At 43.0% G+C, this 27625-nt stretch overlaps 1 protein-coding gene across 2 annotated transcripts in view; it reads left to right on the top strand.

Moving 5' to 3' along the window:
• The window catches only part of LOC144753119 (cytochrome P450 2D15-like), a 691888-nt gene that overhangs the window by 607734 nt on the left and 56529 nt on the right, over positions 1 to 27625 (top strand). For both annotated transcript variants that reach the window (XM_078640909.1, XM_078640906.1), the window contains one exon: positions 7746 to 7933. In XM_078640909.1, the coding sequence (XP_078497035.1) occupies positions 7746 to 7933 (188 nt within the window). The remainder of the gene's footprint in view (positions 1 to 7745; positions 7934 to 27625) is intronic.

Here is a 27625-nt window from a genome sequence, read left to right as displayed (position 1 = left end):
AAAGTTTTCATGTAATCAATTATCCTACCAGGGAGATTTGCTACTAAAGGCTCGGGTTTAGCACCGCCAACTTGTCAGCCATCTGCAGCAGTAATATTAGCCCATGAGTCACCTAACTCTTGATCATGATCTGCATGACAAATCTTTCCCCATAAAGGCTGTGGAACAACATTCCCAAACAACATGTCTATATCGGCTAGATTCATGATGCATGAACCTGCAGTTTGTGACGACTCTTTGTAATACCCTGCAGGATTTTTACGCTGGAACAGCATCAATGTGATTAGCGACATTGGCCTGAACTGCTTCCTTCCATACCGGAGGGACTTCTCTCATGGGATATTGTCTCACCTTCTTTTTAACAGAGGAATCAAACAATGAACGAGAAACGCCTTCACACCTGAAGGATAGCAATGTCGCAACCGCTTTCTCAACATCTGAACCCACAATCGTGCCTTTTGAAAACTTGAACCATACATGGCTCAACTCGGGCGGATTAGGCTCCAAATCATTTTCCCTAAATACTCACACAGAAAAACACACATTTTCTCAAAAACGTACCTCTGTTTCGGTGCTTCCCACTGATGGAAGACATCCATAACTGACTCTAGGTCATAACCCGTTAAATCAGTAACCTATTTGCGTGCCAAATAATTCAACGTTTCCTTCTCTCTAGAATCAGGCAGTTGACTACGCAACTGTTTACTCTCTGAGATAGGGGTTGTACTTGTCGCCCCAAAGAAAGGATATAGAAGACTAGTGACAGTGCTAGTCACTCTTTGTCGAACAGAGGGAGAAGTTGATGAAAAGACAAGCGGAAAAGCAGGGTGAGGCAAGGCAGATACAGAGGCAGTGTCAGGAGGAATACCGTGAGCGGGAGTCGATATAGTAGTCAAAGTTGTAGGAAGTAAAGGTAAAGCAGATGGCGAAGGCGGTGGCCCTTGAGGAGGCTGCACCGGAGGAATAGGAACCAACTGAAGAGTAGCTGGTGGTTGTGGAGGAACAGGAGGCAATACAACCAAAGGTTGCGCAACTATAGGTTGCGGAGGTGCCGTAGTATTCTGCGCATACGGGGGTGGCGAACTCAACAAATGTGACATTAGGGGATCTTTCTCAAGTTCTTTTGCTGCGTCTTGCTGAAGAGGCGGCAATACTGGATAGCATTTATCGATTATCATTTTACGTTGTCTGTGCAACTGCTCACTCATCTTTTCGTCTAAGTTATCTTTGCACTGCATAGCAGCTTGCATTATCGAGATACCCCTTTCTCTCTTATTTTTCTTCGCTAATTTAATTTCTTTCTGTTTGGCTTCCTTACGCCATAGGCGGAAAGAGTCAAACATCGCTGGCCGGGCTTTCTTCTTAAACAGTTTAACCTCGAGGTTATCTAGGATTTCCATGTCAAAACTACCGTATTGGGGCCATTTTAAAACACCATCCTTTCTGGTGTATTTGATCCATACTTCATTGTATGTGATGGGGCCTACTCCATGTTTCACATACAGTTCATACGTTGGAGTTCCAATCGGAGGAACCGGACATGAGTCCTCCAATCGGGAATCCCTATCGCAACTAAGGCAAAACAGATTTCCAAGTCTGCTAAGACCAGGCATCTTCGCTCTCTAGCCTAGCTTCAAACTTCAAAGGATTATCGTATACGATATTCTCGTGAATAAACTAGACCCTCGGCTTTGGTACTTGCAAGTTCCAAATCAAAGATCCCAAGGGGATACCCAAACTAAGGACCAAACGAAGGACTGGGAGACGCTCCACTTATACTTAACTGAGGTATCGATGACGTCACCAGAAGACTCGTCTATCGTTTCGCTCTACCAAACATCAAGGGTCCAAAGCAGGGCGATAGCCAGGGCAGCAGTCCTTCATAGCCGTCGGGAAGCGGGGAACCTCGCAGTAAAGACTTTCGGACCACGTCGACATGCAGGGGTCGATGAAGTGGCGGCCTTCCTCCAGAATTTTCACACGAAGCTCCTCACGAACCTCTGGCTTGGACCGGTACCGTTGGAATCGCCCAACGTTGGGCGCCAATTGAAGTACTGGGTTTTTCGGAACCCAGCGGTGTCAGGGTACACCCTAAGACTTCGAGTCCTTCCTGCTTAGACCACAGAAACACAGAGTCTTCTAGGTGAAGTCAAAGATCGAATTTATTGGCTGCTACCAAGTAACAGGCATCCTAGAAGTACAACACGGTGTATATTCTCAGGAGACTGCTCAATCTTACAAAGCCAGCCTCCTCTTTTTATACAAAATATTACGCTTAAGGCAAACATTCTTCGTTTTACAGTTGACCATTCACATATTTTCACTACAAAGAAAAAGCAGAGTCATGATGACAAGCCCATATTTCAGTTTGTTCAGCCCACAATCAATTATCCGGCAAGGCCCAGTATTTTCATCAGATATCGACGACCCTCAATAAAAACGGGCACCTCCTCCTTGTAAAGCAAGTCATAAAGTAGGAAATATGGACAGGTGTGTGCAAGATTAGGCGTGGTGTCAGTGCGATGAAAGGTTTATGGCATGTTGTGCCTTGATACTATCTCATTCGGCCACTGGGAGAGGAACTGACCGAACAGGTTTGGCCTTGGGCAGTGGAGTCATCTTGCCCAGGTCACAGGGAAGTCAGAAAAGGTGTACGTGTCCTTCAGGATCGTGTTTTGGCCTTAGTCATCTGCCTATGTGAGGCAACTCACAAAATGGCTGCCGTACACAAAATGGAACCCGAGGGTTCAGGACGAAATCTAAGATATCAGGGTGAAATCGTCACTCGAATATAACGAAAAGGCTTTTGCATAATGTACTAGCCATTCTTGGTCTTCTGGTATCAAAATCGTCATGTTACGATGATGTTTATAACACGGGTCCAGAATGTTAAGTACTACATTTCCTTTTGAGCTCTCACTAATTGTCCAATCGCTGCCCCTCGTACCACTACCTTCATGGCATCCCAAACCACCAAATTCGTAGAGGCGGTGTCCCAGTTCTCTATAAAGTATTTATCTAGTGTCTCAGACAAGGACGCCTTGAAGGGGCCATCCTCCAATAGGAGCGGGTCCAGGCGCCAAGTGGGAACCTGGGTAGGGACTCTGCCCCATAGAATGGTAAGCGTCAGGGGCCTATGATCAGAAAAGGTTTTCGCTAGGTATTCTGGTCTGTCGATCTTAGCAATTAGGGCTTCGGAACACAAAATCCTGTCTATCCACGTGTGAAGGGCGTGTATGTGCGAGTAATGAGAGTACACTTTGCGCTCAGGGTGTGAGGTTCGCCAGGCATCTCTCAAGCCCCATCCTGTCGCCCATGTGCAAAACAGTTCTGTCAGTAGGGAGACTCCTGCCACTTGTAGGGGGGGGGTGTGACCTGTCTTTGTCAATGTCCATGATCATGTTCCAGTCTCCCCCCAGTATCCAGGGGGTGTCCGACCAGTCCGCCAACGTCAGACCTAATTTCTGCAACAATTTGTCTTGATCAAAATTCGGAGCATATACACATCCGAGTAACACAGGTGTACCATCTAGCGTGCCCTGCACTAATATGTACTGTCCTTGGTCGTCCACCCTCCTTTCCACCTCTAAGAACGGTGTGCCATGTCTGATCCATATTGTCGCCCCCCTAGAGTAGGCGGAATATGTCGTGGTCAGGATTGTACCCCTCCATTTCTTCCTCAACTTGATTGCTTCCGAGGCCGTGAGGTGGGATTCTTGGAGAAAAACAATCTGCGCGTGGTGGCGCAGCCGAAAGGCGTGTATTCTGTGTCGCTTATGAACCGCCCCCAGCCCCCTCACATTCCAGGTCGTGATTTTATACTTCCCCGCCAAGTCAGCCATATTCATATGTGCACCTGTTTTGTAACCTCAGCTGCCTACTGGCTTGAACCCTATGTAATCGCCACCAGGAGACTACCCACCCCCCACCCCAAACACAAAAAAGAACCATAGCGGCGCAGCTCAAAAACCAAGCTGAGCCCAACAATTGAACAAATCCCAAAAGGACTGAGTATTCAGTGCTTTCGCCATCGGGGGGGTGGCCGAGCACCATTACAGTCTCTACCGTCAGCCCATTGGGCTCTGCCAGCTCTATGGCAACTGTCGTGGGGATAGGTTGAGTGTTAATACAAGAAGAGGGTGGCACACTGACGCTATTACCATTACTTTGTGGAAAGTGCTGGTAGTTAGCCGGCATATGCTGGTTAATTGGCCGCCAGTCCAATTTAGAGTGGATGTTCTTCTCTATTCCCTTTAGTTGCTCGGTGAGTGAACTAAAAGCAGCCCTTACTGATTCTGTTAGAGATTGTATTAAGGCAAACAAGGCAACATAATCTACATGCTGCTGTGCTCCTCCAGTATATATACTTAATTAAAATATTCCTACAAAATTAACAGTTTTTCTCCCACCGTGGATTATAAAACACATTGGGCCTAATTACAATGTCGGTTAGAAAGCCTCCGACCATCATTGTAGGTTTAAAGTCCAACAGCCATATTATGATGATGGCTGTCAGAGTTTAAACCAGCTGTGGAATCTGGTGCAGTTCTGACGGGCTCAAGGAGTCCTCGGCCAGTTAAAAAGCCCTCATAATCCCTTAAGAACAGCGTTTGTGACGTCAGGATTATGATGTTGGTTTCTGACAGCCAAACAATCTCGGAATCCATGTTGGCCATGAGCATGTGGCTGTTGGAAACTGAATGTGGGGGCTCTTAGCCCTCCGCATTTGGCTCTGGGGGCACCTATGGTGCCCCGTAAAACATCCCTGCACCACGGTGTAGGGATGTTTAAAACCTTCCATTCTACAATGGAGCTTGTGCTGTGGGCAGTTTCAGCCAATCACACAAACTCCGATTGAAAAATGGAAGTTTGAGACTGCACCATGTGCGGTCACATCCAAATAATATGGTCGGAACAGCCACCCGGAGGTCGGGTCTTTCCCATTTCACAGCAGTGTTGGTCGGAGGCAACTCCGACCGACATTGTATTGAGGGCCATTGTATGATGTCCCTGCTTATGGTTACAAGGTGCCCTACCCCTGGAACACCTAAGGGAGACCTTAGGAGACTATTAAGTACCTTTAAATCCAAAATCTAATTTGGATACACATTTAATGTAAAGGAGCCTGAAAAGCAGTGCTGCCTTTATAGTGACAGCAGTCACCACAGTAGCACACACTTAAATGCATTAAATCTACAGGGCCTCTAAGCCCACATGCCCTACCATATACTTGGGACTTACAGGTAGGTTGTCAGTACCAATTGTAATTATAGCCATTTACCATGTAATTGTAATCAGAGCCCAGGCCCTTTTACTGGTTAGCAAAGCCCAGGGCCCAATTGGAGTCAGAAAACTAGCATCTAGTAGTCAAAATTGTGGCAAAAAGTAGGGAAAACTGCAAACAGGCCCTGTTTTCTAACACTAACCTTAACACAACCGTTCCAAAATGTTGAAATGTGAAGTCTTGGTGCAGAAACCTCAAAAATGTTTAAAACAAGCAGTGGAAAAGCCAATAGATCTGACTTTAAAGTGTTAATCAAGCAAACATCTGCTTTTACAAATGCAAGCAGACTATTTGATATATAACAATAAGCCTCCTGATAACCCCCACACTTGATTTACTGGAGTAGCTATGGCCAAATAGTTAACTCCTCAGCCACCTTTATACCTTTGCCTTAGATTCTTCTCTCCAGAAGAAATATAGTTTGTAAAAAATGTTGAAGAAAATGCTGCATTCATTACCAATCTGATGGCACAAAGGTAAGCAAATCATTTGGTCTGAACTGAATTGTAGTATCAATTCAAAAGACTTACTTGTTAATGCCTATAAATAAGACCAAATGTTTTACCTTTCTGAGTAGCTGTACTTTTTTCTCACTTTTTCGTTTATTTGCAAAATAGGGCCCATACCTATCTCCACTTATCCACTGGAAAACAAACCAGTTCTTTGCTTCTCTTAAATGGTCCATTTTCTGCTTGTTTCGGAGGTGGTTTGTATTGCCAAGTGGCATTTTACCTCTTACATGAGGAGTATCCTCTTTCATCCACCTGCAGGTTAACTTCCAACTCAGGGAAACCCACAGCAGACATACAATTAAAGCCAGTGGGATATATTTATGTAGGAGTTACGTTGCCTTTGCACCATGCAATGAGGTGCAAGAGTGACCCAACTCCTAAGTTTGATTTATCAAGCCACACAAGGCCACCTTGCATGGCTTGAAAAATTCACAGTAACGCAATGCAGCGCAATCGCTGCCATGCGTTACTCTGCCCATGGGTAGCATTCCATGGGTGGAGCATAGGTGTTCCCATGCCTTTACCCATGGATTTTGGTGAATTCCCAAATTTACCATCATTGGTAAAACTGGGAATGTGTCAAAATGCTACCCCTTCCAGGTGGGAAGTAACCAGGAGAAATATCTTTATGCCTCCTTTCTACCTCTTTGATGTGTGCTACTTTCTGCAACATACATAGAAAGAGGAAAATGGTTCAGGGGATTGTTTTTGTGCAGGAAGGTGCTCCTTTCTGAACCAAAACAATCCTGCTTACAAAGCAGGCACCCTTGCACCATGGTGGACAGGTGCCTGCATTGGTGCTAGGCAGCCAAAAGGGTGCCAGCGGAAGGAGAGGACAGGAATGTTAAATACGGTGCATTCCTGCCCTTTCATGCAGCACAGCAGGGTGGCTTGCTGCACTGTGTGAAAGGTACATAAATAAGGCCTAATATGTTTTACAACTCCAACAGATTTAGCACAATCATACCTTTTCTCTTACAGATGGGGATATGGATCGTTCTGAACGCAACTCCATCATGCAGTGGATTTGATTCTGCACACACACACTTCTCCTACATTTACATAAATTTATACTGCTGAATTCCACCAGTGAAGCCAGTCCTCAATCAGAAAAATGCCATAATCAAAATTCAGCACTCTTGCTGGAATATCCCCAGTTGTACCTCAGCTGTTTCCCTCTATCACTCAGCACACTGGCCAGCAAGAGCGGTAGGTCATTGCTGCAATGGCTTGGATCAGCAGAGTTCTAGATGTACTTCACCTAATAGAGTGCGGTGATTTTTTAATTGGTATCCGGCAGAGTGTTCAGTGATTGGATCCGTGGCTTACAGATATATGACAATCTCATTTCAAGTAACAGTGTGTTAACAGTGAGGTTAAAAGACATGTTCTTCGCAAGATTGCCTCTGTTCTAGAGATCTTTTTATTTTTTTACTGCACTCTGACATTTTCGGCTGCAGGTTCCTATCTCTCCATTACAGTGGTCCTGATGAATTAGCTCAATTCCCAGACAAAAGTCAAGAAAGAATCTCACTCACCAATATTCAAATGCTACAGCCACAGTGTAGAGTGAAATAGCGCCAGACAACATTGCTTTCCACATGCTGAGGAATCATGGGTTTAGTGCTAGCACATGTGTGTAGTTGTGAGTTCAAGCATCTTGACGCTCCTTAGTATGCTTCCCTCCAGTCATACCATCGCTGGGTTTTCTGCACTAACACATTCTGATCTGCAATAGGATTGTGAAGGCAACATTCTAGTCACAAGTACGGCAAAGGCCAAAGCAGGATTTTTTAAAATAGGTATAACACCTAAAATATTGAGAGGAAAATAATTCAGTAGATGTTATCTTACACTTTGCATCCAATTGAATGCTGTCCACAATTCTGTTTAAAAACACTTCCTTACCTAATAATACCTATTTCAATTACTACTTCCTCTGTCTCTAGCCAAAGTGCAAGAAGAAATTGATCAGGTGATCGGAAGAGAGAGGCAGCCTACGATGGACGACCGGGCCAACATGCCTTACACCAATGCTGTGATCCATGAAATTCAACGCTTTAGCGATATTGTCCCCTTCAGCGTACCCCACAAGACGACAAGAGACACAGAGGTCAATGGCTTCTTCATACCAAAGGTAATTCCAGTGGTTTAAAACCTGAAGTCCTCTCTTAAAGTAGTCTAGTCCTATTCAGATAACCCCTCCCCCAAGGAAAGGTACTCATTTAATTGGTAGATCAAAAGACAAGGTTAGCCTTTGACAGCTATTGTTGCTTATTAGCAGGATGCTCAAAAACAATACATCAATGCCACTATTAAATGATCTATCTCTTTAAAGCTCAACTGAAATTACAATTACCTTCTTCTCACTTACTCCATTCTCTGTAGTTGCTTATATTCTAGACATATAGATGATTAAAACAATGCCAAGAAATGATCCCTTCCAAATACTAGCTGAGTGGCAGAACATGAACCCAAAGAGCCCTCTTTGGATGTGGAAAAAAATACAGATTGTTTGTGTGCCTTACTAAAGCACTTGAGTCGGGATGAAGGATAATGGTTTTGAGTTTTACTTTGGAGGGAGTACAGCAAACAATGTCTACCTCACTTCGCGTGGGAGTTATTGGTTAAGTACTCCCGGTGGGATGGGGTGAGTTTAGGTGTCCCAGCATTCCGCTGTTCTTTTTTCGGTCAGGGAGATGCTCATCTCCATAATTAAGGAATGGGACGAGGACTGGAGGGGCCTGGGGGTAGTGAAACATGAACTCTATCTAGGCAGCTACCAATGTTTTTATCTACCATGAGAACACTCCAGTGCTTTTTCAAAAAAATACCTATTTCGCATTCCTCTCTGTTTAAAGAAAAAATAAGTTGGTTCCTTGTTTTTGTGACTGCTTTTGTTTAGGCTGTATGAACCACTTCCTTTAAACAGCACCTTGCTTGAACCCCCATTTCTATGCACTGTTTGCTTATTGTTTGTACAGAGCTTAAGTGCTGCAGTTATGTTTAACTCTCATAAATTGGCATATGGATTAGGACCTTTAAATCTAGTCATTTTGGTTATTTTATTTATGTTTTGGAACTCACCCGAGATCCTCATAAAACCCATCCACGTGACAGCATTACTTCAACAATTCATACACAAAATCAAAAAGTTTTTTTAAAGGGCATACAAAATGTAAAACTCTATAAAAAAAATGTTAACATTTTGTTTACCAATGTGCAATCATAAAATACAGTACCCCAACAGAAAGTGCAGAAGCCAAAATAATGCAAACGCTCATGAGGACATAAAACAAATCAGAAGCTAAAAGCGCTAGAGTATTACCAAGTCATTATACTCTACTTTTACATAAGAAAAACGAAATGCAAGTATACAGGTAAAGTGCAAGAGAGACAATTAACTAGAATAAAAAATACACAGGTCTGCCCATTCAGACCAAAAAGAAATATAATATCAAATTTGGAGCTCGTTCATTCGCTCATAAAATACTGAAGCTCATCTTACCAGCAATTTGCAGATGCGATTTGCAATTCCCACCAATTCAATAGGGTGAAGCTGAGGCTCGGATCTCTATCCTTGAGGATCAGATGACAGTGATAAAAGAAGAGGTTAAGGTGGCAATTAAAAGCATGCAGGTACTCGAAAATAAATTGGATGAGCTTGAAAATTACACACGGAGATCCAATCTTCAAATAGTCGGAGCTCCAGAGGGGCTAGAAGGGGCCAATACAGTACAATGGGTCACCTCATTCATTAGGCAAAAAGTCATTCCAGAATTTGAAGGGGACCTGACTATTACTCAAGCACATCGGGTACCTGCTCACCCCTTTCCTAACTCTACGCTGCCACGCACTATTATATTAAACTTTTCTGACTTTCGTATTAAACAATCAATACTATCTAAAGCTATAAAGCAAAGACAGTTTTCTGTAAACGAAACAACCTAGTGCCGCATCTTCTTGTCTGCAGCGGCGGCACATAGAAGGAAGGAATTTCTGAAAATTTTACATCTGTTTAAAGCTAATGGAGCTCAGGCTTCTATTGCCCAACAGTCCAAATTGAAAGTATTGGTGAAAGGCAAAATTTTCATGTTCTCAGATCTAGATGAATCCCAGGAGCTATTGAAGGAAATTTCACAGAGTTATAAGGGGTGAATGAATTGAAGAAGAATTGAGAGAAAATTCTCTGTCTTAATCAAATGGCTGTGTGCAGTATAAAAACTATGCTTTATTTTTCTTTACCTTGGTTATGATAGTTAGCCTTAATGTATTATGACGAATAAGATTAGATTGTGGATTATCGTACCATTCACTAGACTTTACTGGAGGGTAAGCCTGTTAAATAGTTTATATTGCTGGGGGGGCGGAGGGTTCATGGAGGTGTAACAACAAGATACCCAGGTTGCTAGGGGGAAGGGAAGTGTGGCCGGCGTGAGGGAGGAAGGAAGGACCACATTCAGGGGGGGAGGGGCACAGGGGCAGGGTTAGGAGCATTACCGGGGTGGGTGAGGGTCACAGGGGGTGGATAGGGTGTAAAAGTAAGGAAAAAATGATGTCCTTTGTTTATTTGAATTGCTTTTTTTAATATCTTCTTGTGAGGTTCAATCGACTGCAAAACCTTGCTAATTTACTTTTATGATTAGCAAGGAGCAATTGAAGGTGGTAACATTTAATGTAAATGGCTTAAGTAATCAAAAGAAAATTCGGGCCATAGAGATGTGGATCAAAGCCGAAAATCCTTCTGTAATTCTTTTACAAGAAACTCATATTTCCTCTATAAAATTATCTAATTTCTCTATGTTTAAGGCCTGGGCCTCTTATCTGGGTTTTTCCAGTACCTCTGTGTCCCATAGAGGGACAGCTATCTTTATAAATACAAATATTCATGCAGAGGTTATAAATTCTGAAAAGGATCAGCTGGGGTGTTGGTGTTGGTCTACATGAACAGTTAAACATAGACAGAGGCCTATAACCTTCGTTATTTATTATGCACCGATTGAGGATAACTGTAAGATCTATGAAGAGCTGTTCCAATCTTTGCTGACTGTTAGAGGGGATGTGTTGATTGGGGGAGATTTTAATATACTCATTAATGCGATAATAGAATCCACTACTAAGACAAGGAGACAACTAAAACCTAAATCATTGAAAACTCTGCAGAATTATGGGGCTACGCTTGATGTGCACGATCCATGGCGTAGGAATTTTCCATCTAAAGCAAAATTTACGTGCTGGTCAGGCAGATTTAAGTCTTCATCTTGCATGGATTTTTTTTTGGTCTCTAACAAGATTTGTTTCAGTCAGCAGAGATTTCTACATAATGGATTTTCAGATCATGCCATGGTAGTTTTAGAGATTGATTTAGAAAACTCGGTAAAAATTCCCAAGTGATGGGTCTTTAATAGACAATATTCTCTAAAGGCAACATCAGGGGCATTTGCTGACTTACCGGGGCACACGCTGGTCTGCCGCTGCTGTTGGTCTCCGGCCGCCGCTTGCTCCACCACGCGGCCGCTGCGAGGGAGACTACAGCCCCCAGCATCCTTGGCGGTGACACGCCCACCGGTACTCGCGCACAGAGGCGCTGATAAGGCAGAGGTCCCTCCCACCTCACGTGACGCGCGTGGGCGGCGCCGAGCTAAGCCCGGGCAAAGGACGGGCCGTCTGTGGCCGTCCAGGGCAGGAGGAGGCAGGGCAGGGCCATCCCTCTGACAACGAAAGATGGGTAAGCGTAAGAAAGTCAACGATGTAGAGGAGGGGGGAAGCAAAGCAAAGGTACCTAAACACTCGAACTCCATCCTGAAGTACCTCTCCTCTGCTGTGGGGGCACTCACGAAGGAGATTGCGAATGCCGAACATGAGCTAGGCTTGACATCTTCATCCTTACCCACTACCCCCAACACCCAGATTCCTGCTGAAGCTCCCCATATCCCTCTCGCACCGGGGGTGATTATTGTTAACCCCATCCCACCGGCTATTCCCCGGGTTGACTTACTTCCAGATTGCTCAGTCATGCTCCCCGTGTCCCCTAGTGTCCAGGAGTGCGAACCATCACTTAAGCGGAAACGGGGAAAATCCAAGAATGCCCCGGTTGTGCCACCTGGGGCATCAGACTCATTGGGAGACCAGATGGAGGCCCTTTTTACCGCCCGGATTGAGCCCTTACTTATAGGTATTGCAAAGGACATCGTGGGCACATTGCATACTTGCCTGGAAGGACTTTTAAAGAAGTGCTCACTCCTGGATAGACTTGTACACGATTACACTTTGCATTTAAAAGCACACAATGTGGGGTTCACAGAAAATGGTAATAGTGGTAATGAGGGGCCCAAAACAGGGGAATCGGGACCACTTTATAGTAAGGTGGTGCAAGCCAAAGCGAGTGACAGGACAGAGGATCCTATAACCACCCACACAGGTTTGGAGGAAACTTCACCATACCCCAATATTCCCGCCCACCCAATCAAACAACCTAAGGTTCCCATTAACAAAAGGGTAAGACCTAGTCAGGGCAACTTGGATTTACCACCGGAAGCTGCCCCACTTGTTGCCATCTTTACCGGGGTTCCCCCACTTTTTGAGGGAGAGCTTGAATCCGTCCCAGACCTCTTGCCAAGGGCTCGATCCTGGTGTGATGATGTTTGTAGCGGGGCTGTCATCTCCGACAGGATCATCTTTGCAAGGAGGGTGGGCTGGATAGGGAAGCGTGCAAAGACCGTCCAGGGGGAATGTGTCTTAATTAATTTTGACAGGGCCAATTTGGCAGACAGACTGTTCTGGGACGGCTCTCATATTTCAGTAAAAGACCAGTTGAGACCTGTCCCCTTGGGTTATTTTTATCCCCCTCTAGCAAAGTCTTATGGTGACCTCCGACTACCCACACGGAGGCGGGGGTCAATCCCAGCATCGGGAGGGATATGTCCAGATGTGCATGATCGCACCAATACCTTAAGGACAGACACTGTAACCTTGGTACCTGTTCCCCACTTAGTATCCAGCCCCGCTGTGGGTTGCGGGCCGGTCCTGAGCAATCGGTTTGCCCCCAGTTGGGTCTAGAAGAAATCGATTGACTGGCGGACACGAGGCCTGCTCCCATGGTTGAGGCCCCCATTTCCGATGAGGGTATAGTTTGTAAAATCCTTAGTTGGAATGTGGCTGGGGTTAGAGCAAAAAGAGGAAATGACGCATGGGTTAGCTTTATCATTTGTCACGACATTATAGCATTACAGGAAACATGGGACACCTTGTCTGGTTTTTGGTTGGACAGTTTTGTAAGCTTTGCCGTTCCGGCAGTCCCTAGCAGTACTGGTACAGCCAAGGAATGTCTTATTCTCCTTTTTTCATTGAAACTGAAGGGGGCTTTAAAAATAATCAATAGTAGCTCACCAAATCTTTCAATTGTGGAAAGGGAGGTTTCTCCTAGCAGGAAAACCTTCTTTGTCAATTTTTATAACTCCTGGAACAGGGAAAATGATAATGACCATATTGCCACCCTGGAATCCTTTTTATTTTCAGTCGGTCAAGATAAAAATACCAATGACGAGTGCGTCCTATTGGGCGATTTTAACATTCACCCTTGCTATGACATATGTAGCATAGTCGACCCTATGGGCCCCCCCAGCTCAGGGGCCTCCCATTTTCAGCACACCAAGGCTGGAGAGGCACTAGAAGAGTTGCTGGCTAATTTTAACTTATCTGAACCTAAGACCCCGGATGGGAAGATGAGACTTAATACCTATAAGGGCTCAGACCCTGGGTCCATCATAGACTACATATTTGTGACCTCGGGGATTTTACATAGGGCTGTTTTCTATGACACAGTCGTTTCCCCGCTCAGTGATCATAATCCCGTCTACTTGAAGTGAAATGGGGGATTCTATGGAACCCATGTCACGCCCTGTTAAGATTAGGCCAGCGCTACGCCCCGTGGACCAGGGGAGAAGGATGAAGTGGGCTAACGTGGTCCCTGAAACCTTTTACGCAGACCTCCTCCCAAAAATCGAGGGTTATATGGCCACTTGTGGGGATATGAGCGCAACAAACTATGAAATTATGGGGGCATTTGAATCCATATGCACACACATCTCCACAGATCTGATGGTCAAATCAAGGCAGGTAGCAAATAATCACCATCGATGGTTCGACTCCAAGTGTTCAACAGCGCATAAAGCACTTATGTCAGCCCTGAAACACAACCCGAGGGACAAGGCGGTAATTACACTGCTAAGGAGAGAGTACAAGCAAGCTACTAAACAACGGAAGGACGATATAAAGCCAGCGGCTTGGGACAATTTACTCTCAGTAGACGTTCTTCGTACCAGCAGTAAATTTTGGACAATAATTAATGAGCCTTTTTTCTCGGATTCGGACAATTGTGTTATGGATTGTGTCATCCCTGATGACAAATGGCTGAGCCACTTCAGAGCAGTCTACTGCGATACGGACTCAGAAGCCTCAGGCTATATATGTACTGTCCTTGAGGCTGGACCAGTAACCTTCAACAAAGTAGAGGTGGAGCTAGCTATCTCAGAGTTAAGCATGAGCGCAAAATCCGTTACGCTCGCGGATTTTGCGAATTTTCGGTAAATTCGCGATCCGCGAACTCCCGCGAATTTACCGCGAATTCGCAAGTCCACGAGCGGCGGATTCCGAGGGCAAAAGTTCAAGCCTTGCTGGCCTGTTGTAACTATTTTACGATGGCGCCGGCAAGCTGCCAGCGCCATCCTAAAATAGTTACTAAATTAGCTTCAACAGGAAGCACTAATAGATAAAATAAAGCAGGTGCTCGTGCATCTGCTTTATTTTATCTATTCGAGCTTCCTGTTGAAGCTAATTTAGTAACTAGTTTAGGATGGCGCTGGCAGCTTGCCGGCGCCATCGTAAAATAGTAACAACAGGCCAGGCAGGTGTGCCTTCTTCCCAAATATACCATCGAAAATCCGCTGTGATGCTGGACAGAGGCCTTTGCATCCAATGACTTTCACGAGCGCAATCCTCGTGCTGTTCCTGTGGCCAGGAGCTTCTGTATCTTCATCTGCTGCTCTGATCGGTCTCTGACCTTTAATGCACACAAGAGGCATGTGCACTCGCATGGAAGCCCCGTCCGTTTGGCCCCGCCCACACACTTGCGGTGGGCACCGTCTTCCCGCCATTTACCCACTATGATAGCTCACTCAAGGGACCCCTGCGCCCTTCGGCGCGATTGCATAGTAACACAGACCTGGTCGCTGTAGACAACTCTCTGGCACTTTAGGCAGCTGTAGTGTAGTAAAAGCACTATACATTTACCCAACGAGGTATGGCACAAAACGGTGGCGTCTTCTTGAATAAATATGAAGGGCAGGGTTCATTCTGGCACGATGGTCCTGGCACAAAAATTAAACCTCAACCGGAAGCACTTACAGATATCAATTAAGCATGTGCCCTAGTTGAAGCCTAAATTCAGTAACTCATTCATCGGCCCAAAAAACAATCGTGAGCGTTGTCAAGGCTGGGCAGATGTGCCTTCTTCCCAAATATACCATCGAAAATCAGCTGTGATGCTGGACAGAGGCCTTTGCATCCAATGACTTTCACGAGTGCAATCCTCGTGCTGTTCCTCTGGCCAGGAGCTTCTGTATCTTCATCTGCTGCTCTGATCGGTCTCTGACCTTTAATACACACAAGAGGCATGTGCACTCGCATGGAAGCCCCGCCCCAAATCCACGGATACGCAAATCCGCAAAATCCGCGGATTTTGCGGATCCACGATCCGTGAATACGCAAATCCGCGAATCGTGGATCCGCAAAATCCGCCCATGCTTACTCAGAGTCAACTAAAAACAAAGCCTCTGGGCCGGATGGGGTGCCAGTGGATTTTTATAAACATTCCCCAAAGATTTGGGCCAGCATATTGTCTAATATTTTTAATGCTGCTAACGGCAATCTCTTGCCTGCCTCCTGGGCTACCTCAATCATAGTGCCGATCTTTAAAAAAGGCCGGCGCGATGACCCAGGGTGTTATAGACCCATTTCTCTCCTAGATTCTGCTATAAAGATCTTAGGCAGAGTCCTCCTGGTTAAGTTAAGGGATAGTATTGAGGGATGCAGTGGGCTATCAAACATCCAGTATGGGTTCAGGGAGAACAGAGGTACCTTGGAGCAGTGCTCCAATCTGCACATGCTGATCGCCAAGTATACGGCAGCCAAGGAGGAGTCGCTGTTTTTGGCCTTTATGGACCTCTCCTCGGCCTTCGATTTGGTGAATAGGGCCAAACTATGGGCAATCCTCTTGGAACTTGGCATAGATGGGGCATTAGTTAAATTCATGGCATCTCTCCATCAAGAGCTGTTCTCCCAAATACGGGTCACAAATGAGGGAAGGTGCACTACCTGCTTTAAATCTATGCGTGGAGTGCGCCAGGGCTGTATTTTGGCCCCCCTCCTCTTTACCATCTACATCAACGGTCTGGGTCAACATCTGGAGGAGGTGGACGGGGACGTCCCGCGTATAGGAGATGCGAAGATCCCTGCTCTCCTATACGTGGATGACGCAGTCCTTATACCCGGACTGGTAATGGCCTGCAGCTTCTTCTCGACAGATTTGGGCATTTATGGACAGGCTGGACCTAAAGGTAAATGCTAATAAATCCCATACCATGGTGGTCGGTTTTCATAGGAACAGGGGTAAATCAAAACTTTTTAAATGTAAGGGCGAGGTGGTTACTAGGGTAGTAGTGTTCCCATACCTGGGGGTGCTCTTTGACGAGAGGGGCTCTTGGGGCCCCCAGGTAAGGGCAAAGAGCCTATCCATGGCGAGATCATCCATGGCTCTCATGGGTTTCACCAAAAGGTTGGGTGCAAGGTCAATGGAGGCCTTGCTTAAAGTCTACAATGCTAAATGTATCTCGATGTATGGGTCGGCCCTATGGGGATATGTACACTTAGAGACAATCCAGAGGGTCGAAAACTGGTTTTTGCGTTCCTTGTTGTCCGTGCCCCAGTCAACTCCGACTTTTTTGACTCATGCGGAGTTGGGCCTGAATTATGTCACCGAGAGGCTTAACCTGGCACCGTTAACATTCTGGCTTAAGATCTGGCTCAACAAGGAACTAACCCTTAATCACGCGATCTTAACAGACGTAATGTCCTTAGACTACTCCCACAAAGTGCCCTGGTTGGCGTATCTGAGAAAATCCTTTGAATATCTGGGATGCCCAGACCTTTTCCTGTCCCCATCCTGTATCAGGAAGGCGGATGTGAATTTGGTCAAAAGACTTTTCATGGAAAGGGCCAGCCTAGCCAGGGAGGAAAGGGAATTGTTGAAACCCACTTTGCGATCCCACTAAATGATTTTAGGTTCTCTTTCACTTGAGCCATACCTTATAACTGTCACAAAGCCATTTCATAGGTTTTTATTGATAAAGTTTACATTTAATTTGATTCACTTTTATTTGGGCAATTATCCTACTTGGGTCAAACCAGATTCAGCTCCCCCTTGCACTTGTGATCAATTTTCAACCCAAGACACAATGCACTTTGTAATGTTTTGCGGGCACTTCTCGGACATCAGAAAAAAATACTTGCGGCCTATTTTGAGGGAGGCTGGCTTTGCGTAAGTGAGGCCGGCTCAAGTTTCCTTCAGTCTTTGAGCAGCATCCGCATTACATTCTGTATGGCTAATTTTTTAGTGGCGGCTTCCAGGACTAAATTACATAACGCCCCAAGGCCTGTGATATAATGTACTTTTAATCATGTCATTTATGTGTTTTCATCCTTTTGACCCATCGTACTGTATGAGTTGACTATGAAAATGTATCAAATTATTTTATATGTGTACTAAAATGTTTTTATGCCTTTTATGATTTTTTAAATCAAATAAAGAGTATTTGACTGACAATATTTAAATGATGAGCGTTGGGTTAATTCTACAAAGGTATAGATTAAAGAATTTCTTACTCGATATTATGAATCTGCCCCACTAAATATTATCTGGGGCTCGCTTAAGGCTTTTATCCGTGGAATAATCATCGGAAAGGATGCGGCCAACTTAAAGGATTTTAGAGCTAAGAAGAAAAACTTAAAGCAGAAAGTTCAAGTACTTAGCGCTATAAGCCTCCACAATCCGTCCAGAGCTCACCAATATCAGCTTGACCAGGCAAAACGGGATATTAGTACTAATTACTATATTCAGAGTGAAGCTGTCTTTCGGCCACAGCATCAAAAGATATACGAAGAAAGCAACTTAACGGGCAGGTTTCTGGCTTGGAAGGCTAAACAACATGCTGCAGCTAACCTAATTAAAACTCTAAAATGTCCTCTTACTGATCTAGAGACGGATGATCCGGCTAAAATAGGGGATATAATGCTTAAACACTATGAATCCATCTATGGTCAATACCAGAGGGTAGACCCCTCTCTACTAGAAGCTTTTTTAATCAATAATGAAATACCTAAGCTCTCAGAAGTTGATCAACAGTCTATGGCTACATTATTTTCTAAGGAGGACTTAGATAATGTTATAAAAGATCTCCCTAATGGTAAAGCTTGTGGCCCAGATGGGTTTCCATCAGCATTTTTTAAGGTCTTTTTTCTGCTTTTGCCGATTTTTTTCTCACATTAATAAATTCTATCTTAGAGGGAGGTACAATACCAGAGTCCTTTAGACAAGGCAATGTAGTGAGTTTGTTTAAAAAGGGGAAGGACAGCAAGGACCCAAATTCTTATCGTCCGATAACATTACTAAATTCTGATTACAAAATAGAAAAAAAACTTCTGTCTTTGCGCTTTAATAATATCATGGCAGAATTTATTCATCCGGATCAGAATGGCTTTATTGCAGATAGACAGTTAGCAACTAACACATTATTTAATTGAGGCTCTAGATTATTTTGAGACACGAGGGATCTCTGATTTAGTTTTATTATTAGACGCTGAAAAGGCTTTCGATTTGGTACTTTGGGAGACACTGTTTATTATTTTAGGACACTTTGGGCTTTCGGTTAAAATCATTTCTTTGATTCGCAATCTATATTCCAATGCTAAAGCTAATGTTATTGTTAACACCACAGTGGCAGGGTCAGTCTTAGTAAAACGAGGTACAAGACAAGGATGTCCCTTATCGCCAGTCCTTTTTGCTTTTTTCATCGAGCCTTTGGCAATAGCATTAAGGAACTGTGCAGAAATCCCTCCCCCCCCATTCCATCAATGGCAAAATTTAAATTATATGCAGATGACATCATGCTTATTATAAAACCAGAACTTAGAGTTCAAGCCAAAGTATTTCAGCTTTTCGAGGATTTTGAAATTCTGGGAGGATACCATATAAATAAAAAGAAAACAGAAATTCTACAATGTGGGGGTGAATCTGTGGAGTCACATCCAGACATTCTTTCCTGTACCAACACTAGACCTAAGAAATATCTGGGAGTCTTTTTTTCAGCATCAGTAAGGGATTTATATGATCTGAATTTTAATCCCCTTCTCCGAAGAGTCCAAACGATGTTCTCACGTTGGAACACTCTACCAATATCCATTTTAGGTCGGGTGGCTTTATTCAAAATGTCTGTTCTTCCTCTTTTCAATTTTTTGTTTTCAACCATTTCATGTTTTTTGTCAGGTTCTTTTTTTACTCGAGTAGAATCAATGTTTACATCCTTTATTTGGGCAAAGAAAACACCTCGCATTGCACTTAGCACTTTATATGAAGATCTGGATCAGGGAGGGCTTGCTCTGCCAAATCTTAGAGATTACTATAATGCCTATTTTGCCCAGTACCTATCCAGATTTAAATCTCAACTTCATACAAAAAAGTTATTTATAAATACATTTTTTGATCTAATCTGCAAAGAATATCAGATACATGCTCCTCTCTACGTCTTTAAATCTCCCAAATTTGTTCGCTATAAGTCCCTTCAGTGGTTTTTAAAAAAACGTCAGGCTCTGTTTAAGAGACATTCTATTATTATTATTATTATTATTATGCGTTCTTATATAGCGCTCGATTACCCGTAGGCATCTCGGCGCTTGCCTTGGGAACCCATCCTGGCTTCCCCAAGGTGAAAGCCAGGCATCCCGCCGCGGGGGGGCCGTAGTGGAGATTAAGCAGACTAATGCCCAGAGCTGCAGAGTGTGAACCCATGATTCGAGTAGGCACCGAAACGAGAATTATCGAGTCCGTGGATATTTGGGCTCAAGACCCTGCCGCGTCAGGAATTGAACCCTGGTCCCGGGTCTGACCTCTGCTTCAGGGTCTGCCGCCTCTAACCAGTGAGCCACACTTCTCCATTATGAACTTAACATCTTTATTATCTAGCTTTCTCCCGCTGACGGGTGTTACACAATGCTCAGATCTCGCTGTTAATTGGGCGGCGGCAGGGTTTTTGATAGTTTCAGACTTTTTGAGAAATGGAAAATGGATTACCTGACAGAAATGTCTCAAATAGTAACCCAAAATTTCATCTTATTAGGGTCATATAATTTGGTTTATACATTTCTGGTTCAATTGGATATAACTCAGCTAGGTCAGCAAAGTCAGCTAATAAAGGAATTATTGGTTAACGTCCCCGATAGAAAACCAGGGGTTTGGAAACACCATCTTGCTCAAAATAGGAAGCTGGATCTTAGTCAAAAGGTGATTAAAAAATGGTTGGAGCAGGAAAATCATGTAATGCCTATGAATGCTTGGTCTGTCATTAATAGATTTAATTTTACTACATTAAGGGGGGCAAATTGGTGGAGAATGTTATTTTTTAGTAAGTGGTTACTTTATCGTACACCTTCTTCTATTTCCAAAATGTATCCTAATCACTCTGTACATTGTTTTTGATGTATTTATCATTCTTCAGCTAATTGGTCACATGTTATGGTTTATTGTGATAAGATTGCAAAATTTTGGGAGAAGATTTTTTGCCATTTCCAGCACAAATGTGGTATCGAAATTGTAGTGAACGAGAAATTAATTTGAGCAGTTATGATCCTGATCTCTCTTTTCCCGACCAGGTGGCTAAATTGCTATATAGTGCTATGGCAGTGGCTAGATCTCTTTTATCACAACTATGGCGTACAGAGCAGATCCCATCTTTTTATGAATGGCTACATGAGATGAAACGGGTTAAATCTAGTGAGAGGAATTTCGCGCAACGAGCAGGAGGTATTAGAAGATTAGAGAAGATTTGGGGGACTCTTTGATTAAGAAATTTGAGAGTAGTCATTGATATTACGGGAAATAGTAGTTTTTATATGTTCTATACTATTTTATAGCATATTATAGGCAGACATTGTGATTCTAATAACTTTTTTTACAATGAGGGGTGTATGCATGGTGTATGATATGTGATTTTTGTTTTCTTTCTCAGATCTATGTAATTTGTTCAGACTAAATGAGATGAAGTACTGTCGATGAACTGTATATTATTTATAAATTTGTATTGTTTTTAAGGACTTCAAAAAAAATTCAATACGGTACAAAAAATTATTGCACACTACCTAAGAAAAGAAAAAAACATTAAAACACATTTAGAAAATATCTATGAAATTGAAAACAATTCGCACAAGCTATTTATGAGGGAGGTGCAAACAACCTAAGCCTAGCCTCAGCAAACAATGTTATATTGTGCTTCGAGAAAATTGGTGCCTGAAAGTGGTGATGTGCAGAGTGTAAATATTGGCAGACGAAAATTAAGTGGTTCATTTTTTGGACATGGGTGAGGCAGAGCTCACAATACCTCTCATCCTTTGGTATGCCTTCCAACGCACTCATAATAACATGTCGTGATAATAGATTTCATTAGTTGTTTTGGATAGATGCACTGCTTATGAGTTAATCAGCGGGTTAATCTTGATATACAGTTTGGTGGTGCACAACAAGGAGGCGTCGAGTGTCCTGCGACGTCGAAACTATGAGCAAAAGTGTGAGGCTAGAGAAACTCTAGTCCCATCCCTTGGTTGGCACACACATTCACGTTGTTTCTTTCGTGAAAGAAAACTACTTCCATTCAGTGTTCATTTCATTTTTTTCAACGTTTGTTTAATGTTCATTTTATAAAGTAAATTCCATGTTTTTCTTCAAACTCAGAAAAATCAATTTATAAATCGGGCATGGTTATTTTCCACATATCCAATGCATTTCGAGCATTGATGGCATGCTCTTCATCAGGGAAATAGACACTAGGAACAATGATATATGTACATGATTATTAATGGTAATCGAATTAACTGTTAACAAACATCCAGTTATTATGTAGTCTACATTTCAAAATACTAGGTCACGGTTCCAAATGCATGGTCACAATTCAAAAACATGTCTAACTGTTATCCTGTAATTGATACAGTAGTACATTGCATGCGTTATTTTAAATGTGCAGCTGTAAACGTGGGTTCAAATAAAACGTAATGGTTTGCTTACATGCCCTTCAATGAATGTTGTCTTTGGAATCTGTAAACAAATGGGTAGACGAAAAGGATTTGTCAATGCCTGTGGGCAGAGCAATAATCCGTGGGGCTTCTAATGGCGCATAGGTGGTGGTAGACACTGACCTGTTTGGTAACGGGTAGAGAAAACTGTCCGGGACTGATCTCCAAAGAACGCCGGCGAAGCAATGGCTTCCCGCGTTTCTGCATTCAAAACATACGGAGTCACGTGGGTTGATCGGAGGGTAAAGGTAAAAAACGGACTGTGCGGATCGAGGTTGGAATCTAAATCGAAAAAGGGCGTGCTATGTGTGTTTAAAGTGACTTCAAGGTTGGTGTTCAAGATTAAAAAATAAAACTGGAATACTGCCATTTAAATTACAAAAGTCAAATCTAGGGAAAATAAGAAATTAAAAAAATAAAATGAAAAAATCGTGAAGGTGATCTTAGTATCGAACTGAGTATCTGTGGCTTGGAGTGATGCCTGTGCTGTGATGTTCGCCATGGTGGATCTACGGTTAAAACGACTACCTGAAGGTACATAGTGTCAAAATGAGGGTTTGCACAATTAACACACGAACAAATCAAAGAGCAAATTGATCACAGGTAACATGAAAATTCGATTCTTTCATTAATCCCCATGGGATTCTGAGTGGATAATTTAGATTCCAACCTCGATCCGCACAGTCCGTTTTTTACCTTTACCCTCCGATCAACCCACGTGACTCCGTATGTTTTGAATGCAGAAACGCGGGAAGCCATTGCTTCGCCGGCGTTCTTTGGAGATCAGTCCCGGACAGTTTTCTCTACCCGTTACCAAACAGGTCAGTGTCTACCACCACCTATGCGCCATTAGAAGCCCCACGGATTATTGCTCTGCCCACAGGCATTGACAAATCCTTTTCGTCTACCCATTTGTTTACAGATTCCAAAGACAACATTCATTGAAGGGCATGTAAGCAAACCATTATGTTTTATTTGAACCCACGTTTACAGCTGCACATTTAAAATAACGCATGCAATGTACTACTGTATCAATTACAGGATAACAGTTAGACATGTTTTTGAATTGTGACCATGCATTTGGAACCGTGACCTAGTATTTTGAAATGTAGACTACATAATAACTGGATGTTTGTTAACAGTTAATTCGATTACCATTAATAATCATGTACATATATCATTGTTCCTAGTGTCTATTTCCCTGATGAAGAGCATGCCATCAATGCTCGAAATGCATTGGATATGTGGAAAATAACCATGCCCGATTTATAAATTGATTTTTCTGAGTTTGAAGAAAAACATGGAATTTACTTTATAAAATGAACATTAAACAAACGTTGAAAAAAATGAAATGAACACTGAATGGAAGTAGTTTTCTTTCACGAAAGAAACAACGTGAATGTGTGTGCCAACCAAGGGGTGATAATAGATTTAGCATGATTAGCAAAATGGTTCTACGGACACCATGAGGAAGGGTCCATAAAAGGTAGGAGTGTGGTTGTTTGTACATACCACTTCCAACTATGATTTCATTCCTCATGAACTGATTTCCAAAGTGAAATGTCCCTATTCCTACTCAGTATGTACAGTGATTTTTTATCAAGCTTTTTAAAAAAAATATTGGGAACTTGGAGATCTCCAGTATGTACAATTTCAAACGGTTCCAATGCTTTTAAATAAGTGGAGTATAAGGCGACTTCTTTCTTTCAAATTTTGGAAAATTTAAATTCTCAGCGCAGCTCAAATAGAACTCAGTTTGTCACCCAGTTTACTATTCTCCCACCTCAGAGCCACAGCTAATGGAAGCACAAATGTGGAAGATAGGCCGAGTTCCAACCAAAGAGCAAGGGGAGAAGAACCATTGTATTGAAATTGCAAATCTGTCGCAAATCTGTTTTTTGAAGTCCTTAAAAACAATACAAATTTATAAATAATATACAGTTCATCGACAGTACTTCATCTCATTTAGTCTGAACAAATTACATAGATCTGAGAAAGAAAACAAAAATCACATATCATACACCATGCATACACCCCTCATTGTAAAAAAAGTTATTAGAATCACAATGTCTGCCTATAATATGCTATAAAATAGTATAGAACATATAAAAACTACTATTTCCCGTAATATCAATGACTACTCTCAAATTTCTTAATCAAAGAGTCCCCCAAATCTTCTCTAATCTTCTAATACCTCCTGCTCGTTGCGCGAAAGTCCTCTCACTAGAATTAACCCGTTTCATCTCATGTAGCCATTCATAAAAAGATGGGATCTGCATCAGTTTTCTAAAAAAATAAAACAGCACCAGACATCCATCACTTCACAGGCATTGCTCAAATTGGCAGTTTGTTAAGCCATGAGTGAAATACCTCTGCCCAAAACATTTATACAGTGTACAATTAGCCGAGGCCTGAGTCAGTGCCATACTTCCACAATGATTTATGTGATCAACATTTAATCAATTACAAGAAAGAATTCTGCCAAGAGTAAGCCTGTACTATTTACATTTCGGCCTTTCCCAAAGTCCAATCTAAAGTTTTGCTTGATCTAGCCCCCTTCTTTCTGAATCTCTTAACTTTGCTCTTTGCAATATTTATCTTAAAAAGTGCCCCTCTGCATATTTTACCAAAGCACAAATACCTCTTTTATGGCCTACTGGGGTTAGATCCTTCAAAATAACAAAGGGCAGGCAGGCCCAGATGTATGTTGCATCTGCCAGTGACAGAGTAGCCTTCTTCTAAAGTCAGGAAGTGCTGGGTACAGTCCCCATGCTACTCTTTGAAGTGAAATCAGGGTTGGGGCACAGTTCCTCCACAGCCATTCTATCAGAAAGACTCTCACCTCTTCACACCTAGGCTCTTTGTCCACTGTCTCGGAGGAATAAACATCACGCCACTGGAGAGTCTCTAACAGTCAGATGGCCATGGACACCGTTAAAAGGGAACATTTGGCTCAGGCAGGAATATGCACTAAAAGGGTGGATTAAACCCAGATCTTTGTGACAGGGGTGAATATTTGCATTGTTCAGCATTCTGTCCATCATTTGATCCTTTTGCGTTTGTCACCCTAAGTGGGAAGGGTATGCCCAGACGTGGGTCACGTGCTCACTGCACCACTGGATTCTAGCGAGCCTGGCTGGTGTGGAGTGATGCCCCGAAATCAGTCCGAGGATGCTTGTTTCCGGTCCAGGGAGGAATTTGCTTGGCAGTTCGGGCTGGACTGTTCCCATGGGGAAGAGGGTCAAGACTGATTTGCATATGGCTGGGTACAAACTGGGATGGCGTGGTGAGCAAAAGAATGATGATTAAACCCAAATCTTAGTGACTCGAAGTGAATGTTTGCATTGTTGAACGTTCCGTCCATCATTTGTTCCTTTTGGAATTTTCTAAATATTAATTTTGAATCCCTGAATCATTTTTCTATCTAGTCCCAAACTGAAGTTATGCATTATAAGGAGTTAGATTGTAACACAGTGCTTTTCTATGGGAGAGCCAGAATTACTGCAGTGAAAAATGACTTTGGAGGATTTTCACTGCCAGGATATGTAAAGCCTAAGTACACATATTTTGATTTCAATACCATGAATCCTGCTCGATAGGCATTTAGAGCCTATCCTAGGGGTAACTTAAAAGTATTAAAAAAGAATGTTTTAGGCCTGCCAAAAGGTTTATTTTGCCAAATCAAATGATAGTTTAAAATTACACTACAGATAGGAATAGCAGACCTGACACACATTGTTTACTGGTACTTTACTGAGTGGCTCAATGAGTGCTGCAGCCTACTTGTAGCATTTAACTTACCATCTCCAAGTACATATATTCCCATATACTAGGCATGTATAAGTGTAATAAATGTGTCAATTAGGCATAGGCCAATTTTACTATTGTCAGAACTGCTTTCAAATGACCACGGGGCAAGCAGGAGCTGCTGTGCCCCACAGTGGGGGTTGGGGCCTCATACCACTGATGTCCCGGGTAGCAACTTATTATAGATCCTGAGTGACTGGGCCAAGTTCCCCTTCATCACTTGACCCACAGTGTTAGCACATGTCGAGAGGTGCAAGGCTTCTCCAGGAGAAGTAGATGCAGGAGCTAAATACAGGCTCACAGCTCAAAATATGTTCAGTAGCAACAATAAATGATTGTCCAGGTAAATACTTTATGAAATAAGGGATATTTGTATGTGAACACAAAGTGAACTAGGGCATACACAAATCATGCACACAGGCCTCCTGAGGTCAGTACTCTAGTGTTAGATAGGCAGGTTACTGAGTCTCAGTCCCCTCTCTCTGATATGAGTGGTTATGCCTCATTCATGATAGGTGGTACAAAAGGGGGTGGTGATAGGTGACATTCAGGCTAAGTCCCACTAGAGATTTGAGTTCTAGGAGCTTCTTTCTGACTCTCTTAAAGGTCAAAAGTGTTTCTGCACCCATGGTGCTAGGAAGCAGAATAGGTTCCCCTTGGTCATTTGGCGCTGTGACCGTCTGACCCACTCCTTCAGGGTTGCTCTATTGGAGTCCCAAGGAGCATTCCACTGTCATACGGTTTCTACTATTTCAGTAAGGCTGTGCAATTGGGAAACACCAACATGAAAACCATGTGGGACTAAATCCACAAACACCGTCAGAATATGTTGACCTAGCTCTTGTCTAGCTGACAGTGCATGATCTGGGCCTCTAAACCTCACAAGGATGGTGTGTGCAACCTCAGAACATGACAACCCCGATTTCCCAAGGAAATCGTTGTAACAGATCTACCCTTTTCTTGTTAACTCAAGCATGCCCAAAGGGAGACACAAAAAGTAAACAAATTGGCCTTTCAAATATTTATTGAAGCAATTGGACTCGTGTGCAAAATACATGTGCTGCAATGATTAATAGAATGGAGCAAAATAATGTTACCAGTGTTACAAGAATGGTAAACAGAATAAACAATTAACCCATTGTGCATTTGTTTTGATTATATGCATACATATAATTGACCTACTACCGAGCACTGCCTATCCTATGAAGCTTAGGGTGTGTGGATCTTCCAGAAAACCTTAGAGTGGTCCAGTTCCCCATTTACCAGAGAGTGTGTGTCATCTGGGAGCTGGACTTGGTGTAGAACAGACTGCCATCCTTCTCCGGATAGCAATGGGATTCAGCTGGGCTATAATTCCGGCATGGGATGATATTGACAACCCATCGAAATGCTCCTCTGTCTAAACAAAGGCTTTGTGCTGTTTATATAATACACTTGGCTCATGTGTTCTATGTCAGAGCTCTGTCTGGCTGTCATTATTGAATCTACACACCCTCAGCTGTCGCCGAATGGCCAACAACAAACAACGACATTTAGCGCAGTGAACCTAGTCCTTATACAGAATGTTCCATGGTCTGATAATGTGGCTATGAAGACGTGTAAAGGTAAACAAACCACTTTCTGAAAA

Source organism: Lissotriton helveticus, chromosome 1_1 (assembly GCF_964261635.1).
Source record: "Lissotriton helveticus chromosome 1_1, aLisHel1.1, whole genome shotgun sequence".
Classification (NCBI taxonomy): Eukaryota; Metazoa; Chordata; class Amphibia; order Caudata; family Salamandridae; genus Lissotriton; species Lissotriton helveticus.
This window is presented reverse-complemented; position numbering and strand designations above follow the sequence as displayed.